Source organism: Gavialis gangeticus, unplaced genomic scaffold, assembly GCF_001723915.1.
Source record: "Gavialis gangeticus isolate Ggan-Ray unplaced genomic scaffold, GavGan_comp1, whole genome shotgun sequence".
Lineage (NCBI taxonomy): Eukaryota > Metazoa > Chordata > Crocodylia > Gavialidae > Gavialis > Gavialis gangeticus.
Genome location: NW_017729032.1, coordinates 32,786,039 through 32,807,537, shown reverse-complemented (window position 1 = coordinate 32,807,537; position 21,499 = coordinate 32,786,039). Strand labels below are relative to the sequence as shown.

At 43.5% G+C, this 21,499-nt stretch overlaps 1 protein-coding gene across 2 annotated transcripts in view; it reads right to left on the bottom strand.

Moving 5' to 3' along the window:
• The window catches only part of AASDHPPT (aminoadipate-semialdehyde dehydrogenase-phosphopantetheinyl transferase), an 82,738-nt gene extending 61,526 nt beyond the window's left edge, over positions 1-21,212 (bottom strand). For both annotated transcript variants that reach the window (XM_019524645.1, XM_019524647.1), the window contains exons 1-2: positions 21,049-21,212; positions 17,809-18,034 (exon numbers count right to left, since the gene is read on the bottom strand). In XM_019524645.1, the coding sequence (XP_019380190.1) occupies positions 17,809-18,034; positions 21,049-21,192 (370 nt within the window). In that variant the 5' untranslated portion in view covers positions 21,193-21,212. The remainder of the gene's footprint in view (positions 1-17,808; positions 18,035-21,048) is intronic.
• Between the last annotated feature and the right edge of the window lie 287 nt (positions 21,213-21,499).

The following is a 21,499-nucleotide window of genomic DNA, read 5'->3' as shown; positions in this document are numbered from 1 at the left end:
CCTCTCTGGACCAGCTTGAGATGCATCTTTGGATGCATGACAAGGTATGGCTGGCTGCGGTCTGGCACTGGCAACTCATGTGCATCTTGGAGTCAATAACGACTCCAAGATCCCGTTCCGCCTCTGAGCTTTCAAGAGGGGAACTCCCCAGCCTGTATGTGTGCTGTGTATTCCTTCTCCCAAGGTTCAGCACCCTGCATTTGTCTATGCTGAACCCCATCCTATTCTCATCTGCCCACTTTTGTAGTCTGTCTAAATCTATTTGCAACCTCTCTCTCCCTTCAAGTGTGTCCACCTCGTCCCACATCTTAATGTCATCAGCAAACTTGGACAGCGTGCTTTCCACCCCCTCATCCAAGTCTCTGATGAAGATGTTAAACAGTGTGGGCCCAAGGACTGAGCCCTGGGGTACCCCCCACTGCTCACATCTTGCCAGGTTGAGTACAACCTGTCCACCACTATTCTCTGGGTGTGCCCCATCAGTCAATTTTTTACCCATCCAACTGTGTAGGCATCAATGCCACAGTTGCTTAATTTATTGATGAGGATGGGGTGAGAGACAGTTGTTTATACTACTCTGCCACTTTTTGTGGTATAGCACAAGTGAGACCACAGGGTTGCCACCTGAGCATGGGCCCCACTGGGAAGTCAATAATTTGACTTGGGTGATGATAAATACCCTCCCTACTAGGCAAAATGGAGGACCATCAAGAAGAGTCATTAAAAGGTATGGTGACTATTTTGATTGAGTCTCTAAGCTTGCAAAAGAGGTCCTGATTCTAGATGGGTTGTAATCTTGTCCCTGTAAAGTCAAGTAATCACAGGTTTGTGGTAATACCTAAACCAGGGGTGGGCAAAATACAGCCTGTGGGCCGGATACGGCCCATGAGGCCATTCTGTCCGGCCCGTGGGGCCCCTAAAAAAATTTGGAAAATTAATATTTCTCTGCCCTTGGTTCCTGTCAAAAATGACAGGAACCAAGGGCACTAAGACCCAGGAGAAGCCCAGCGGGCTTCAACAGCAGCAGGGCCCACCCAGCCCAGGCAGGGAAGGAGCGCAAGGGGGGTGGGGGGGAGGAAAGCAGCCCCTCCCCACCCATGCCCAATGCCCCACGCTGCAGCTGCTTGCAGCCCATGTGGGGCTGCCTGTGCCTGCTCCGGACAGCCCCAAGTGGGCTGCGAGCGCCTGCAGCATGGGGTACTGGCCATGGGGTGGGAGAGGAGCCACTTCCCTCTCCACACTCAGCTTTTCCTTCCCTACTTGGAGAAAAGCGGCCCCTCACCTGCCCCATGGCCAGCGCCCTGTGCTGCAGGCGCTTGCAGCTTGCCCGGGGCTGCCTGTGCCTGCTCTGGACAGCCCCACGTGGGCTGTGAGTGCCTGCAGGATGGGGCACTGGCCATGGGGCAGGTAAGGGGCCACTCTTCCCCACGCTCAGCACCAGCTTCTTCCCTGCCAGCGAGCAGGGGTTCAGGGCTGTGCACTGCCCCCTGCCTGTACCGTGGGGCTGGGGGGCACTGGGTGTGAGCAGGCGGGGAGCCAGTGGGAGCACAGGGCCTGCACCGATTTCTCAGGGCCAGTGCCAATGGGGCCCAAAGCAGGGTGGCAGGAGCACAGGATCCCAGCCAGCAGTGGCTCTATGGAGCCGGGCCGGCTCCCCTCTCCCTGTTGGCGCAGCGTAGCCTGGCTCCACAGGCCCTTGCCAGCCTGTGCCCCGCTTTGGGCTCCACTGGTGCTGGCCCTGGGACATTGGTCCCAAGACAGTGACCAGGGGGCAGGGCAACTGTCAAGGGGCAGGGCTACCCATGTGGCCTTGGACAGCCTGCCAGAACTGGGTAAGTGGCCCTCCGCCCAAAATAATTGCCCACCCATGACCTAAATCATGACTGAGATTTTTATAATGTAATGTATATTACCTCAAAAACATCAAGTTAAGGTTTGATTCATAAAGACCACATAACGTAACCCCGCAATAATACTGTCATTGCTGTAAGCCCCAAGAAATTTAAATAACAACAGGAAGAAAATGATCTATGCCAGATCATTCAAAACTGGACAAAATTATTTCCTACACTCTGCTTTAACAGCTATCATCTGACTACATACTTTTGGCCAGTATTTCCATTAACAGTAGGTTCAAGTTTTAAAAAAAAAAAAACAGATTTAAAACTAATATTAAAAAGTCTGAGTCACTTAACCCTTGAAAATAAAAATCTTAAAACTGAGATGTACTATATAATCTCCTTAAGAAATCCACAACCAAAACAGGTAGCCATTTAAATCATGAAAAAGGGAGTAACCATTTTCCAAATATCATCAAATTCAATATTAAAGGTGCTGCATAAGCCAATTCAAATGCATCTGCTAACAAGTACAAGAAAGGACAGCTGTTAGCTGTTCAGCCGTCATTAGACTAATTTTTCCTTTAGGTTAACAGAAATATTCTGATTCCCCCAAAACAGGTAATGAAACTATGGATCAATGTCTGTCAACCAATTATTGTAGAATTTTGCATTTATTTTTAGGATTATTTATTCTTTAAAACAGTAAGCAAACTGTTAAGATGCACTGGATCAAACAACAATAAATCAATGTTAATTAAGCAAACCTGCATTATGTGTGAAGGAACATTAAATTATAATGAACTCAACAGACCCACCCACTGGCACACTGACAAGTTTGACCCAAGTGTTGCCCAGGCTAAGACTGAAGAGAGGTCACAAGCAATTAACCTGACAACGCCATATCTCAGTCATTAGCTAATTCACTGAAATGTGGTATATGGTCTCCAGCAGGAGTACACTTGTGTGTAATTAATTCTTGGCATGTTAAGTTTAAAAAATGGCAGATGCTCTATAATTTCAGTAGTAGTCTCATTTACTACTTGTAGGTTCCTGCTGTGCCAAACATCGTACCGTAATATAAACTTGCTAGTGGGAAGATCAAGAACTGAGGAGTGCACTGGTATGATTTACTAATGTGATTCTTCTTTCCCCTTGCAAAAAAAGCAGTTAAGACAGGTCTTTATTTCCTTAAGAGGTTCATGAACCACACTCTTAACTGTTTGTGCTTGCAATAAGTAACTCGAGAGAGAGAGACATTATTTGTTTTGATGGAACTTACAACCCTCTCCTAAACTTTCAAGTTCATAAGGTTCATAACCTTAGGATGTACAACATATTTCAACAGAAAACTGAAGTACTGCAGAAATTTTGCACCGAAACTCACATTTTTTACTATAGATGTCCATACAATTATGGCAATTAACATGTATTTTTCAAGATAACAAGTGCGTAGTACTTGTTGTGAAAACTGTCATGGTTTCAGGCTGAAATTTAAAGAAGCGGACTTTCAATAAAGACAACATCATACTAGTTGCTGAGGGAGTGACTGAAGATATCAGAAATGGCACTCAGAGTTTCCTGCTGGAAGACAGGTTTTTAGAAACAATTTATGACTTAAATAAGCAAGACTCTGCTCGTCTCTAAATACACTTAAGACCAGACACTGCTGGTGAACAATGCCATTATATTTATGCTAAGTTACCAGGTCTTCAAAACTGTACTGCATTTGATGAAACTGTAATACTGAGTGCTGCAATATCACACACCTTGGTAAATCCTGGCCTCCAAAATGAACACTTTAAAGAAAAGCTGAGCTTTAAGTTCATCTACTATATTTACAGATCTGTCAAGCTATATCCAAAAGATCTCAGAAAAAATGTGTTACCAGGACCACTATATTCCAGAGGTGGACAACCTGTGGCATGATTGCCCCCACTGCCCTATGCAATGCCTAAATACTCCCCCACCTCTCAGATACTGATCTACAAGATGTCTTCCCAGATACTGCATGCAGTAGCCATATTAAGTTCTTGTGAGACAAACACTACCACTATACGTGCTTTATATTTTAGCTTTACATCCCCAGAATGCTGAAAACAAATGGCACCATTTCAAGGCTCTCTCTATGAGCAGCCATTCACATATTGAATAAAGAGCTCATGGTTGATTCTGAACCCAGAAAATACTGAGACAATGCTGGTGAGAAAAGGCAAGCACTCTGAAGAATTCTCTTCCTCATAGCCACCATTTCTGAAGACGCAGAGGTTGCCTATACATGTGCGTGTTTGCATTCTAATTAGAAAGCTCCAATGTTGCCTCACCGTCATGTGTATTAAGCCCCACACATTTTAAAATGGCTGCAGAGGAGCTTTATCTAAACCTTGTGGAATGGGCTTTAGGTGAAGTGTCCTGCAGCCATTTTAAAATGTGGGGGGATTTAGGGGGTGGAGCTTAATGCACATGATGATGAGCTGTTTTAATTAGAGTGGCTGTCCAGGACTGCTCTAAATTAAAACACGATTATCCAACATCTGGAAGGCATACCGAAATGCCACAGTGGAAGACCCCCCATGTCTTTTAGCTGCAGCTAGTCAGAAGACTGCTCCTGATCATACTGAATTCTATGCTGATTCAGCTTCCACTGACTTGACCATTACAAGTCTTTTAAGAATGAAAGCCTATATACCCTAAGAAAGCTCAAGCTGGTCCAGAATGCATCAAGTCAGTAACACATCATCCACCACATTTAGTTACTCTGTACAATGTATTATCTACTACAATAATGAAACTGCTGACCAAGAGGGATCCTTGCTTATTTAAGTAGTTGGAGCTTTCATAGAAGTCTGTCCAAGAATATTGAATGTCAAAAGCAAGGTCTGAATTACAGGGGAGCTCAGGGGGGCTGAGCCCCCCCATAAGAGACTAGAGCCCCCCTGTAAGATTTGAAAATCATAACCAGGAGGGTGGGGAAATATCTCCAAATTTATTAGGGCATCGTGATGGGCAGTCCAATTTTTTTTTGCAGATCCCCTCCCCAAGAGTCAAAGCGTAATTCGAACCCTACTCAAAAGAGATAAATATATCCAACATTCTCTCAACATATATAATTAAATGGAAACCTCCCCTCTTCTCTAACATATTACATCAAAATGGTCTCATTCTCATGCATCCCCTCTCATTCTTCCCAAAATCAAATCCAAATCACACCAAAATGCAAGCTGGTAGGGAAAAGAAATATCTGTCCTTTTTCATGTCTGGAACCACTCCAATTATACACTGACAGGAACCACATGAGAACCTATATATTCAGAGAAAACATAAATGGCACAGAGAGAAATAATTTCAAGTCAGTAGTAGGATGCTTTTTTCAAACACTACCTCCAGATGGTTTCTTGACTGAAGTATTTCTTACTGAAAATACCCTTTAACACATATTAATATGTTAACAGCCCATACTTTCTGTAACAAAACTGCAACATATAGTATGCCTAGCAAAGATAAACCTGAGATGGTCCTGGTCATTAACACCATAATGTGAATAAGACAAGAGTACATTGTTACTATGCAAGTAGAAAAGCTTACCTCAGTCAAAGTTTTCCTGAAAAACTGCCAATGGCAAAGCCACACATTACTGTCTTCCACTGTTAAAAATCAAAGCTTCTGCTAGGAAGGAATTACATCAAAAGAATGCAGTCTTAATATGTTTTCACTTTCTGAGCAAGGATGCTACACCTTTAAGATATATTTCTGCCATTTTAAAGATCAATCTGTAAAGTAGGAAGTTTTTTCTAAGACATTATCGCCAAACTTTGAAATTGGTAAGTCAGAGCTCTGAACTATATTCCCTAGACGATTAAAACAGAGGAAGTCTTTATAATGAAGGAATAAAGACACTCTCCCTAGTTTTACATTTCTTGAAACAAACAAACAAAAAACCTGTAGAGATGAATCCAGTAATTTTAGCATTAGAAATGGACAATATTACTAAAAACTCAACTTCTATACATAAACTAACATGTGGTTCAACCGGTCTTTCTTTTTTGTTCTCGCAGACTTTGTTAATGCACTTCATTACTTCCATTTTCCTTCTACTGAGAAGTCTTTCCTTTTCTCCAAGAGCCATGCACAATTCTGTCTAGCCCCTTTTCCTCTTTAGAGTCAAAGGACAAATCAGAGGGAATCTGTCATCATTACTCGAAACTGTAGGAGCAGAACAAAAGCCACACTATTATTCAGACAAGTATATTTGCTGTTCCTCTTCTCTCTGACCAATTTCTCCATTAGCTTTTTTCCCCTACAACTTTTCATCCTCTTTGTTAGTACATCACTTTCAACATTTTTTTCTTAACAAACATTTCTAATGTTCCGAGTATATTACGTTTTCTGCCACCATTACCAGTTTCAATTAAAGTGTCATTATCTCTGTCTAAAAATGTTAAGATGTAGTCATTTCTCCATTGTTAAAATTAACAATAAAATAAAATTGATCAGATGATTTCTCCTGAAGAAACAAAATTACAGTAGCCTCTTTTCCCTCATTTCCTTTTCAATCATTGAAAAAGTGAAGCCAAAGATGTTTTTAATTCACTCAAGATGCTATGAGACAAGCACATACTTAAAAACACTACTGTAAATGTTAAGTGATCATTTACTTTCATATTCTTAAATTCTGATCTCTTTTCTCAATGAATCATTCTTACCACCTTCACTGTGGTCCTCCAGTTAATACTGGAGACCAAAACATAAGCTTTGTACTAGTCTATGGTTGGATAAATACACCCAAGAAAAAGAAGTCTTCATTTTCATCCAAGATAAAGAAACTAACTAAACACAAACTAAGAGGCAGCAATAAAAGTCTCCAACTCCAAAGAAGTAACAGAATACAACTGGAGTGCTAGATCTCAGGCCAGAATGACTCGACTTTGCTGCCAGTACACCACCCTTAAATTTAAGGTTCTTAACACAAGAAGTAAACTCCTCTTTTATTATGTTGGCTTTCTAGTTCTCATTTTATCGAGGACAGAAAATCCAAGAATTTTCAATACTCTGTCTATACAGTCCCTAACTCATTATAAAGGTTGCTTATAAATTATCAAAACAAAATATAGCTATGCTATTTTGGGGGTGGGGGTGGGGGTGGTAACTAAACATGGATCCTTTGTACAGGGTATCTGGAGTCTACACACATACTGAGCAGTGCTGAGCTGTGGGGTCACCATGGCCTAAAATGGTGCTCACTCTTGCTTGGGCCTAGGCCAGGAGCAGACAAAATGTGGTCTGCAGGCTGGATGTGGCCCACCAGGTGCTCTGACGTCTTCACCTATGTGCCCTCTAAGCTGCAGGGAGTATGCACTGATAAAATGCTTCGCTGGCTCCTCATGCCACTTTGGCTCTGGCTTCTCTGCTCCTGCAGGTAAGTCAGCCCCGGGGTCATCTCATATCGGGCTGCCTGCAACCATTCTGTGGCGACTCTCCTTTACTACTGGGGCATCTCCTGGCAGGGTCCGTCTTTCATTCCAAGTCTCGCTGCTAAAGAGACCATTCAGGAAGCTTCTTGCAATGATTTTCCTTGTGGCGGACAGCAAAACAAACCGTCTGTAATTTCTACAGTTGGACCTGTCACTTTTCTTCAAGACTGACATGATCATGGCATCCCTGCAGTCATCTGGGATTTCCTCATCATTCCATTACCTCATTTCTCCAGTTCCTTAAGATGAGGGCATGGAGCAGTGATAAAATCTCCTCCCCTCCGCTTGAAGATTTTGGCAGGGATTCTATCAGCTCCAGATGCCTTGTTGTTCTTCATCTGCTTGAGGGCTTTTCTCACCTTCACATGGGTTGGAGAGATTCCAAGATCATCTCTGAGTAGGTGTTGTGGGATGGAGTTGAGAACACTCTTGTCAACAACAGAGTCTTGATGGAGGTCTTCAAAATGCTCCAACAGGCATTAATAGCTCCCCTTATCTTAATCAGGTCTCCTCCATCCTCAGGTCTCAAGGGGGTTGATCCCCGAGTCCTCAGACTGTACAGTCGAGTTACGCGAGTATTGCGTTCTGGGGGAATTTTGTGTAAGTTGAATTCACGTAAGTCGGGACAACCTTCCCCATAGGAAATAACAGAATAGTGAGGAGTTGAGTACCCCATACATACCTTAGTCATAGCCTTTTTCCCCCGTTTTCTCGGTGGAATTGCCTTTAGGAGGCGCGTCTAGCATCTCACCAATGCATCTTGAAATACTGCTACCACAATGGTGGCACAGCTCCGCTTGATTCTGCCTGCAAATTTTGTAAGGCGTTTGCATATATATGCAAATCTCACAAGCATTCGCATATATATGTGAACGACACGCATCTCAATGGGCATTTTCCAGTTTGGACCCTAATAAAAAGTTGCGTATACGCGAGACACATGTAAGTTGAAATTGTGTAAATCAGGGATCTACTGTAGATGGTGTGCCACTAAAGAAACCGTGCATATCATGGATATCAGCAAGATGTCGAATCTCCTTTCATTTGTCTTCCCACCGTTTGGTCTTCATATCGCAGGTCCTCCTTTGGACCTCTGCCTTGGTTGGTTGGTGATTCAATTTCTTTTGCTTGGAGCTGGCGTCATTCTGCCAAGCACACAAGGCCTTGCAGCTGACCAGCTCTTGGGTCTCCCAGTGTTCTCACAAAGTCAGTCCTGGTGTTTCCTGGTAGAGAATCCAAGTGTCTCCACAGAAGCTGTTGACAGGGGACTTGAAAGTACCCCAAGCACGACTGACATTCCCCCATTCTTAATTGGAATTTGCCGGTTTTTCATTCAGGTCCTGGTGGAAGAGATGCCACTTGATTGGGTCCTTGAGTCCTTCAACATTGACCTTCCATCAGCATTGCTTCTGCTGCAGCCATCATTTAGGAACCGGTTTGAGTGACATAACTAAATGGATGACTCAGTGATTGGTCCAGCGATTGTCAGCTCCTGTTATACCTTGAGTGATGTATCCTTGCAATCACAGACACAAATTATGACATAGTCAATAAAGTACTGTGACAGGAGTATCAATATCGAAGTCTTTCTGGGAGTGGCTCCGCCCTCCTGTAACAGGCCAACCGCCTGCTTGCTTGCCTGCCATGCCTTGATCTCACTTGATTAGAAGATGGTCGTAATCAGCGGGAGGCTGCCCATTTTTTCACGCCCTGGTGACAGGGGGCACTACCTGTGGCTCCTTTTCCTCCCCTACCCCGCAGCCCAAGCCTTGCAGATGGCGTTCACGTGGTTTGACCTGGGCCTTGTTATGTTCTGGCCCTCCTCTTTACTCCCAGGGCACCTTGCCGCCCCCCTCTCTCTTGGGGCTCCTTGCCGCCCCCCAGCTCCGGGGCTGAGGCCAATGCGCCCCCAAACAAAGCTGCGCCCTCTCCGGCACCAGGAGACCCCACGCTACGGTGGAGCTCCTATGAGGCCTCCTCCACCCCTAATAGCCTTGCCAAGTCCTTCGGTCAAAACAGTAAACATAAAACATAAAGCCCCTGGGCTACAACATAAAACTAGACCGTCTGGTCAAACAAAAATCTACTCCCTACTAGACAGTGAGGGAGCGGGGGGGGGGAGGGCTCCCCAACCTCAGCAGTGACCGGGGGATGCTCTCACTGCCAGAGTCCTCCCCTCTGTCTGTCCGAGCTGAGTCCCTACTCCCATGGCTGCTGGAGAGGGACTGCCCTCCTGGCCTCCTACCTGGGCTTAAGAAGGGATAAGCCCTGCCCCTTCCTGGTCAGCTGGTTTTACCAGTTGCCCCGGCAACCAGCACCTGTGCAGCCCTGGTGACTGGCAGCTGAGCCTCCCCCTTTCTGCCACTAGGGGTCTGCCCAGAGCAGTCTCCACTCTCAGGCGCAGGGCACCTGAGTGCACTGCGACAAGTACCAATGCTTAAATCATGGGTACTGCCATGATGTCTTGTACCTGTTTTTTCTGGTGGAACAGGGTGTTGGTGATGGTGACTTCATATTCTGTGCTTCTGATCAAGAGAAGGATGCCACTGGTGGCAGAGCTATGCTACTACCCACCACATCCACAAGTAACAAAAAGTGGAATGGTCTTCATGGAAAATTACCTGTGATATAACTATACCTCTGACGAATAAGCAGTCGCAGACTAAGCAGCGATAGCACCACCATGATGTGGCGGGGACAGCAGGCAGCGATGCTCTCACTCCTGAAAAGCCACATATATCCACAGATGGTGCTGTGACATGGTGAGTATGAGTCACCACTATAATAAGCCTGCCTAGTGCCCAGCCACGGGTCTACAAGACCCCAATGGCACAGCTGGCAGAAGATGTTAGAATCTCAACAGCTACCAAGGTGAACAAAGGCTGCAGCGAAAATAGATCTTCAATTGTCTTGGCCTCCTTTCAACTGGATGAAGGTCCTGTTCTGTGAAGAACCATGTGGAAGCTGATGTGCATGATGAAAAAAATCATGCACAGACATCTTCTATGAAAACAGCTTTAGCACATTTTTCAAGCCCTTTAGTTTGGACTAAATGCTTACAGACATCAGATGCTTTCTATTCAAAAGAAATGACTGTACAACACAATCATGTGTTAAACCCCCTGGGGATCTTTAAAAGGAGGCTGGATGACACCTCGCCGGGGTCGTTTGACTCCAGTACTCTTTCCTGCCATGGCAGGGGTCAGACTTGACAATCTACTCTGGTCCCTTCTGACTCTACCAACTATGAAACTGTATCAGGGTGTTGCAAGGAATAACTGAGGGATATAACAGCAGTAGCAAGGGATTTTGTAAGGTAGGCATTAGAAAATAATAATGAAGTAGTACCTTATGTTCAGTTAAAAGATAAGCAATATTGAAGAATACCTTAGCGTACTTCACAAGCAATGAACTCTTTGTCCTTCTAGCAGCCAAGAAAAAGAGATTATGGATTTTAATACACAAATTCACAAACTTCAAATATTGCTCCTAGGCTGGCTGACCAACTTAGAAAACTAACTAACTTCTCATGCCTTCTAATAAGCTTCAGTGTAGGCTTGAAATATTCAGGAACACAAGGCAGCAAATGTTATGTGGCTTAGATACTTGAATTTTGAATCAACATCAGAAATTTCAGGATCAAACCAACTATTGGATAAGATAAGTCAGATTCTGATTAGTCTAGGAAAGATGAGGGGAAAAAAAGATAATCCAATCAATGGCTAGAATTCTATTTAAAAAAATATTACCTGACTTATTATAAATTCAGTACCAGAGCAGGAAGGCTCTGGAAGTAAAGTTCTGAATTTTGCAAAAACTAATATGCTCTTTAATAATGCATGGTTATTTTTTAAAGTCTTTGAAAATGAACTTGTGTTACAGAAGTTGTGTGTACTGGTATATCAACATACTACACATTATTTAAGTCAAGCTAATAGTTGTCATTATAAAAGTTCATGCCCCTGGGTTAAAAGACTGACACAAAATCAGGAACTCAATTAACTTTTTCACAGGCATTAGTTTAAGAACGCTTATCATGCCAGTCTTCAAAGCTTTAAAAATCATTTTGTTGTATTGCTTCTCATGTAAAATGATATATATGTAATTACTTCCATTAACAGATGTACAGAAAGGCATGCATTTTCTCAAATGACTGAAGAGTTCATCTTAACACAATCTGAAACAAACTAGAAAGCACTAAGCTCAGTCTTCAAAATTAAGTTTGGAACATGATTTAAATCTAGTAGTAGTACTGGAATAATTTCTATTTAGGAAATTAAAAATTTTTATTCTATTGATCTAGCAAAGAGTAGATGAGACTGCCACAATCATGCTCTGCAGGATAACAACATATTTAAAACAAAAACATATAATGCATATAATCCATTAATCTAAACAGGGGAAGAGAGTGATGAAAATTGCATGTAATTTGTCCTCTTAGTTCAGTGGAACCTTTAAGTGCTAGAAAACTATCACTACTCTGTATATACAAGATGAAATTCAACTCAAGGAACAGGCAATATGGAAAAAAATAAAAATATAAAAATGTTTCACAGCATTTAGTCTGCTCATGCTTATAAGTGAAATGTACAAAATTGCAACATATTTTACGGTAGTGATCAGATGGTGTGTTGTTGCTGAGATAGTCCAGGTAATATGCGAGGCAAGAATTCCTGTGGGCAATATATTTTATTGGACCAACTGCCTGCATGAGATGGACAGAGGCAAGCTTTTAGGTATCACAGTATCCTTCCAGAGATCTGAAGAAAGGAACTGCAGTACCCTTGAACCAACTGCATTGTCTATCCCAACAATGCAGTTTGTCCAATAAAATACATCGTCCACAAGAATTTTTCCCTCCAGCATTTCAGCAATTCAGCTGAAATGATTCACGATGCTTGCACATAATGTACAAAAGAAATGATTATACAACACAATCATGTCAGGACAGTGCAAGGAATAACTGAGGGATATAACAGCAGTAGCAAGGGATTTGGTAAGGTAGGCATTAGAAAATACTAATGAAGTAGTACCTCGTGTTCAGTTAAAAGACATGCGATATTGAAGAATACCTTAGTGTATTTCACAAACAGTGAACACTTTGTCCTTGTAGCAGCCAAGAAAAAGAGATTAGGGATGTTCATATACAAACCTGTACGTGCAAAGAGATTATGAACCTGGCAATCACAGAGCAACAGCACCACTTCGTGGAGCTTTCAGTGACAGCAATCTTTTCCAAGGGAAAGGCACATACAGAATAGAAGTTGTTTTACTCTGATAAGAAAAGGAGGCTTCTAGACAAAGCCTAATATGGAAAAAATAGCAGGAGTTTGCTACACCAGGGATGAAAATTTAGTTCCACTTTTAATCTTGTTGCCTGAACTAACTTGCAACATTTTGTACATAAAACAGAAGACTAAATTATATTAGTGTGGGTCTGTCCATTAAAATATACAATGCCAAAGTGACTAAATGCTTATATCATTTTTATTTCCACACCTCAAATACAAATATTACTTTAGTTAATTTTAATTTATAAACATATAGTAGAAAGGACAACAGTATGGCAATAACAAAAGGTTTTTGTTTTTTTAACAGAATTTGAAAATTATGATTTTCCCCCTTGTACCATAGTGATAAAATATTGTCATAGGAGAACTGACAAATTACACATTTTGTTTTAAGGAATAGTTCTGGTTTGTAATCTCTGTAATATGAAATTAACTCTCTTGTTTTTCACTTATATTAAACAAATGTTTATTATTAAGCTGTAAGTGGCAAAGTAGGCATTAAAGTTGTCTTTCACTGACAACAGGAGAAAAAAGAATGGTTGCCTGGGAACACCTGTCCTGTTCACCGACCAGTGTTCTGAACGGGAGGGTGCTCAGCATTGTGGGGATGTAGTGTCACCTCACTGCACCTGCTTGGATCCTGGTTTGGTGGAGCAGCTGGTGTTCCTCAAGGTGAACCTCCTGCTCCTGGGGTTCTCCAAGCTCCAGGTGCAGATGGAGTGAATGCCACCCTCCTCATTCTGTCGGCACCTATTTCCTTCCTTTTCTTTTTTCATTTGTTAAACACCATTTAATATCCTGCTCTCAGAGCTGGATGGGGCACTCACTGCCTCACCAGCCAGCAGGGGAAGAACATGCCCCTGCTGAGCTCCCATGTCAGGATGAATTGGAGGTATAGGCTGGGGCTATGGGGAAGGAGGAGGCCCCAAGTCCTGAGCATGACCACTAAAACTGCACTCTGCCAGGGTCAGGAGGCCAGGTGGGACTGCTGATGACGTGGCAGCTCCAGGAAATGCCAGGACTGAGGCTCTCCCTGGTGAAAGGTGGGTAGGAGATGCCATAACCTCCAGCCACCACACACGTACACACAGTCCTGGCTAGGGAAAGCCCAGACCCGTCATGTCTTTGACAGGCCTGCGGCTTGCTGGTTGCAGTGGAGCTGTGAGGCTCCAGGTGAGCTCAGCTTAGCTGTCTGGGATGCTAGCTTTTGGGTTGAAAAACCTTTTGTCAGGCTGAAGAAGCACCTGCAGTTGGTGCATGTGCTGTTCATGGATGGAAGGAATAGTAAAGAAGCCAGAGGCTGGCATGCAATGCAAGAAAGCCAGTCAGTAAAAATGGAAATGGAGGCCTCAGGGGGAGAGGGATGGCCTGGTGGGGGGGAAGGGGGTTGTAGCTCCACAGGTAAAAGTGGAGAGGTACCTGGGGAGTCAGATGTCCAGCAGGTTGTAATGTGTCAGGATTTCAATGTCTATATTTAATCCATGGATTTCTGTACTTAGGGAATCCTCAATTTCCTTTGAAGATAAGGCCTAAGAGATTGGAGACAGGTTGTGTTCTGCTGCTGTCTTTGATAGAATTTCAGGGTGTGCTCATTCTGGTGCACAGTTGTTGCTTGGTGTCTCCACGTATTTTCCATCAGGACACTTGGCACCCTGGTGGAGATACATATTGTATTGTGAAGACATCTCCCATACTGGAGATATTGTTGGCAGGTTTTGCGTGTCTTGTCATGGCATGGCCTGGACCCATTCAGTGTGTTCTGGACTGCAGGAAGTTGGCTTCTGGTGATGTGGTTAGCAAAGTTAAGTGCTTGTTTGAATATACAAACCACTTTTCACAGATGAGCCTATGAACTGCACTTCATCAGCCTCCTAGGTAATAGGTACAGAAACTCACGGACTCAATATAGACATTGGAATTCTGACACACTAGAACCTGCTGGACATCTGACTCCCCAGTTACGTCTCCATTTTTACCCCAACTGCTACATCCTCCTTATCCCCCACCCCAGCCTGTCCCTCTCCCCTCGACGCCTCCATATTTATTTTCACTGACTGGCTTTCTTGCTTGCATTGCATGCCAGCCTCTGGCTTCTTTACTATTCCTTCCATACAGGAACAGCACACACACCAACTGCAGGTGCTTCCTCAGTCTGATGAAGGGTTTTCCAACCCAAAACCGTGCTAAGATATCTTTCTGTAATTATTCAGTTGGTCTGTTAAAATATACCAGATTAGATTGACCTAAAGGACCTTGTGTGCCAGTGCCATGTCCTTAAACCAACACCCCTAACACCTGACTGGAAGGACTCAGGGTCCTGGGTACATCTAAGCCCCAGGGCTGGGGCTGGCAGGGAGAGTTCTCCAGCAACTGCTAAAGAAGCTCCTGCAGGAGAGGAAAGAAAGGCTCTGTAACAGTTTGGCTACCAGAGATGCTGCTGGTGCTACAGTGCTGCTGCTCACTAAGCTATTATTTTACTTGTTATTTAAAGTGGTGGACCAGTCTAAGACTATAGGAGAAGAGGAGGCATCATTGGGGCACACTACCGTGTTGTATAGAGGCCCCAGCACCAGTGAGGGCACACCTTAACACACAAAGTCACACGTGTCATGGGTTTTGCTCATCAGCAGCCTGAGGTGAGGTTTCTCAGAAACCCCTGCACCTATCTCCTTGAAAGCTGGCAGGCGTCATGACCTCAGCTGAAGTTTTCTACCCTGCTGTGCCTTAGCACACACGTGACACAAGTTTTGCTCGTCAGCAGCTTGAGGTGCAGTTTCCCAAAACCCCCCTGCACCAATCTCTTTGAATGGCAGGCATCATGGCCTCAGAAGGTGTTATATTCCTGCAAGTTTTATTCGAATCAGGCAAGAAATGACAAAGTTATAGGCAGTTTCGTGCTTCCCCATTATAGCCTATAGGTGAAACGTTGAAAACAGCGTTGAAACAGGGAAACGGTTTCGACATAACAAAATGGAACAACGCTTCGAAATTAAACGAAACTCAAAATGAAACTGTCCCATCAAAACGGCAAAACAAAATGGTGCTGTTTTGCACAGCATTACTATCCAGTACTTAACCAACTGGAATACTCCATTAACCAGAGTTTCTGGCCACCTGGCCAGACATTGGGGTGGGAGGAAGTTTGTAAGCAATGGCTGCCACCACCCACCACCCTGTGCTGCTGCCACTCCACATGCGACCACTGACATCCCACTCCCTGAGTTCCGCCAGCTGGGTGCTGCAGAGGGAGAGGGGAAGCTCACATGTGGTGGCTACTGCCGCCACTCACCACCCTGCGCTATGCATGTGGCCACCCCCACTCCCCACCCACCCCAGTTCCATGTTACCTGAAAACCCTGCCAGGTTATTTCAGATAACCAGAGTTTTTACGTAACCAGCAATCCCCTTACCCTGGGGATGCCGAACAACAGAGATTTTACTGTAGTTTAAAGTGATTTTGGAATAGTTTTGACAGGAAGGTTTTTAACCCTGAAGTTGTGTGTCACCTAGGTGTTCTTTTACGTTTTTACTCTGTTATACACAACAAATGGAAACAGGAAGGGAAAAAGAATAACTTTAACAGTGTTTTAGAGATTCATGTTGATATTTTGGTTTCCTCTGGAGTAGAAGATATGACTAGCTAATCATGAGGAAGAAAGCACAAGGGATTTTATACATCTGCAAAAACAACATATACAGCACTATATATGCCAAATGACAGTCTTATTCTATATTACATATAACACATTTTTTCGCATATAACATGCTCCCAAATATAAATACACACTCTAGTTTTGAAAGACCCCAAGAAGGACAAAAAAATCTTACTTTGGAGTAGAGGTTTGGGGTTTCTAGAGCTGAGAGTCACGTACCAGGGCCCAATTTGGTACACCACACTGAAGCTACATGTCCAAACCCAAACTAGAACACCAGCACTGGAGCTGTGCGCCAAGTCCAACCCTGCATATTGACTCTGAGATCACACACTGACTCTGGAGCCACATGCCAGGACCCAGGCCATGAGCTGGATCAGACTTGGTGCAGTGGGTCCATTTGTACACACCCCCATGTACTATCCCAGTCCAGTCCACAGCGGGGGACAGCGGTTCCCCATAGGTCCTGAAATTTGGCAGCAGAAATAGTGGGGAACAGGAGGGGTGAGGAGGTGGTGGGGGGAGCGGTTGGGCATTCCTGGCCCTGGCTCCCAGATCTGCAGCAATTAATACTGCCACTGCTCCACCCTCCCCTCTCCCTTGAAATTTCCAGACCCATGTGGAGACCTTTGCTTTTGTATAATGTACACCACAATTTTCCCCAGCTGGTTTTGGGCCCAGAGGTGCAGGTTATATGCAAGAAAATACAATATATGCTTCTTCAACTCCTTTAAGGTCAGAGAAGGATGCAGCACACACCTACCCTCCACATCCTACTTAGTGGATAATTAATTGTTTACTATAAAAGTGTCATAGCACATAAAAATGGACAAACTGATGACTGTGGAGGAAATATGGAAAAAAATGTCTTCTACAGAAAATGAAATAGATTCCTTACAGTTTCATATCAATTTTGTTATTTGTTTATAAATTTTCTAAAGAAGCAACTAGCTTAGTGGGAATTAATGCCAGTAAAAAAAAAACCAAACAGGTGCTGAAAGTTCCAGTATACTTCTCTCCTTTAATCTAGCCATACTTAAAATGAACTTGTCTATATGAAAAGCTCGTCACAAAACTACATGTTTTTGGAACACATCTAGAAATCATTTATATTTACAGTGTTCTGCTTTGCATTTCATTCATCTATAACCGGGTTACCTTCCAGTTTTATGCCAATGAATAAGCAAACTGGCAACTTCTGTGAAGTTTAGCATTTTAAAAAACATTCAGGCAATGAAGATTTCTCCAGATGTCAGTCCTGCAGATCGCAGGGAGAATCAAGGAGGCTACTGGCTGGCCCATGGTTGTATTTTCAACTTGAAGGGTGGAAATATACAAGTAGAAGCACAGCAAAATGAGTTATCAAAAATGTTACAGCAAAAAAGAAGCAAAAAAATATAACCTGTGATGTAAAAGAAATCAAATAAAAGTTTTGGCTCATTCTTGCTCTTCTCCAGTAACAATTACTACTTAACTACTTGTTGATTTTTAATAACCTTAAAACATTCAATAAGGGGACATTATAAACTTTGCTTTGATAATGCTAACATATTACCTGGCAAACTAGTCTTCATGATATCAATGCCAACCTGAAGTTCAGGCTCAGCTGCAAGGACAGCATAATCCCCTTGATGAGACACATTAAAGTTGAAATTGGAATGGATACTGGATATGCTATTTGCCAGGAAAGGTTTCCCTTTCGATGTCCTTTGCAAGACTATTTCATTCCAAGGTATCCACAGTTTTTCTGCGATTAGTTTCCTTATCAGCAGACGCCCAGCCTGTGAAATAAAATAATTTAAAGATGATACAAATAGAACTACTACTCTGTGTACAAAGAACAGGTTGTAACTGCTAAAGTTCTACCGTGATAATTTTAGTTTATATACATTATTGGTAAGACAACACAGAACTAAATATTAATTATTTGAACTACATAACTATTTACAAATGCCTTAACATGGTGTAAATTAACAAAAAGGCTAAAATGTATCCACTCAGTTCACCATTGTAACTATTATTTGTTACATAGCAGCATTATATGCTGTACAATACCAGGCACAAAAAAACCAATTCCCATTCTAACAAATCAAACTGTAATTAAATAGGATTTTCTATCTTTTATGTAGCCTATTTAGCATACTCTCTACCCACAAGTCCAACATTGGACAGTATGTCTTTACAGCATATTCAAGTGAAAAACTTAGCTTTCCCCTTCGTATTGCTTTTATTTAAAGCCTAAATGAGGGTTTGTAGAAATAGGTCTAAAGCATTAAAACGTTTTTGTGTCTGACATTTCATATTACTCAACTTGCTGTTATAGATAAGCATAAAGCTAAAACTTCAGGTTCCATGACTTTTCCAAGATGCATCAACTTATGTCTTTTTATATCGTGTGCTCGTGTTGTAGTGCATGATGCTGATCACCAGGGATCCTGGTTTCCTTTAATAAAAAAGGATCCCCAATCTTCGGATTAAAAAAAAGGTAACCTAAAATCCACATTTTTCTACGATTAAAATGAAATGCCACTAATAATAGATATCTACATATCTCTCTATATTGAGAGAGAGAGAGAGAGAGGTGTTTTATTTTAATTATGGACAAATGTGGATTTGGGGTTACTTTTTTTAAACCAAAAATTGGGGATTTTTTTTTTTTTTTTTAAATCAGAGAAAATCAAGATCCCTGCTGATCACCCACTGGATGTCATATCACAAAATAAAGTTGCGAAAGACTTTTCTTTCACTGTCTTTTTAGAGTACCTTGCTGGGGGAGCTGAGCAGAACTTCAAGGCATTGTCTGGGGAGCCTGGTGTTTATTGCATATTATTCTACTTGAGTGTTGTAGTATTTTCTTCTAAGGTACTTCTCTATTCATCCCCCTTCTCTCCCCCACAACCCAGCCAGTCTCTCACCCATTGACTCCTCTATCTACATTTTCACTGACTGCCTGTCTTATATGCATACCAGCCCAGCCTCTGGCTTTACTTTTCATCCCATCCAGGAAGAGCACACATCAACTGCTAAAACTTCCTTAGCCTGACAAAGGGTTTTTGAACCCGAAAGTTTGCTTAAAAATTGTTCTCCAACTATTTCAGTTGGTCTAATAAAAGATATCAGATTCACCCAAAGAACCTTGCCTGCCTATGTCCTTAGACCAACATGGCTAGAACCTACACCCCGGCAGTATTTTCATGTTTCATTGGGGGGGGGGGCCGTGTTAGTATAAGTCACCCTGAGTCTTCTCTGGGGAAGGCAGGCTGTAGAAAACTCAGGGTTCTCAACCTTTTCAGACTCAAGACACCCCACAGTAACATAAGAACTGCCATTTACTTGGTCAGACCATAGGTCCATCTTGCCCGTCACAGAGCCAGAGAGTGGATGCTGAAAGGGAGAGAGAACTAGTTCTGACCAGGGTTTCTCTCCCCACCACTGTTCTTCTGTCACTTCTAGCCTCCAGCATTTAAGGTCTAGGAAGTTCTGATTCAGAGGCTATACCCTCAATTCCCCTGATGCTGATCATCCACTGGATGTCACATTGACTGGATGTCACATTGACTGCATGTCAATAGTTACTGATGCCCCTTTCCTCCAAGAATTTGTCCAATCCTTTTGAATCTGGCTAAACTGTCAGCTTCCACAGCCTCTGGGACCAACAAGTTCCACACCTGAATGACGCTGAGTGAAAAAGAACTTTCTTCAGTTTGTTTCAAACTTACTACTTAATATTTTCCAAGGGGGACCTTGAATTTCTCTCCTAGTTTTTACTCCCCTCTTGGCTACATAAGGAAAACTGAGCACACTTTCCATTATAAATGCCTCACAGGCCTGCTCTACATGTTACCCTTACTATGCGATTAACCAGGTAGTCACACCTTAAATTGTGCCCCAGCTACTCATTCCACCAATTAAAGGCACAATTAAGACAAAAAAGGAACAAAGTTTTTCCACAAAAGACATGTACAGAAAACACCTTCAGCTCTCCTTTGTGATATGAATTTTCATTTCCACCTAGGAGAACTTTCACAATCTTTGCAATCTCCCAAGCCTAATGAAGGGGGTCTGTGCCTAAAAGCTTGCGAAGAAAGTTTTTTTGCAAACATCTAGTTGGCCTAAAAGATACCACCTCTGCCACACGTTTTGATCCCTTTGTACTAACTTTGTGGCTTGTTAAAAAAATCACACCATTAATCGAAGGCTTGGCCAAGCCCTCCAACCAGGGACTAGAGCCCAAGCAACATCTGACAATAAAGTAGGGGAACGAGAAGGGCAGAGAGACAGAGAGCTGCCAGCTCCGTCTGAGTCTATTCCAGGTTACATCCCAGGACGTAATTACGGCGTGTCACGAAGGCAAATGCATGTGACTATTACATTTTAAAAACTAGCGTTTAAAAACCCTAGCTTTTACAATGTAACAGTGTATGAATAATAATGTCATAATTAATGTAATAGTGTTTAAAATGACAAATGTATAAATCAGACCCAACATTTAATAATATTTATTTTAATGCACGCCTTGTCACTTATCTCCTGGGTGACTCTCAGCAGTCTCCTACAGATTAATATCCAATTCCCAGGTCAACCCTGGACGTCTGGCCAGCCTAGCAGAGAGGAGCAGGGGAGGGGGCAGGGGGAGAGAATGTAGTGGGCCAAGAAGGGAGTAAAACCCCCTGCCCCAGAACCGGGACAGTGTGGTCAGCGGGCTCCCCCTGCCGCCCCCTTGCGAGAGGCGAAAACGGCCGCAGTGCTGCCCCCAGTACAGCTTCCCGAGCCCCGCTCCCCCCTCCCCGGGTACCAGGGCCGCCTTGGCATCACGGGCAAAGACGAGCCGGCGGACGCGGTCCCGCTCCTCGGGCTGCACGAGCCGCGCGGCCAGCAGCCAGTCCCGGCAGCCGGGGCGCCAAGCGGCGCAAGGAAAGGCCCAGCGGACACGCTCCATTACAGGCCATAAAGCCGTCTGATCCAGGCTCCGCCCTCCCAACCCAGTGCGCCTGCGCGAAGGAAAACCCCGCCCCTTCCTCCCACTCCTGCTCTGGTCGCGGAAGAGCCCCGGGGGCCAATCAGTTGTCAGTACAGCCTCGTGAGTGACAGGGATGTATCACAAGCCTCCAGCCTATCAGAGGAGAGGCGGTTGCCGTTGGGAACGTGGCGTCAACAAGAAGCGGGGCAGGAAAAGAAGATGGAGGAGACTAGCGGCCCGTTAGGGAGGGTGGGCGGGCTTTCCCTCAGATTGACAAAGCGAGGAG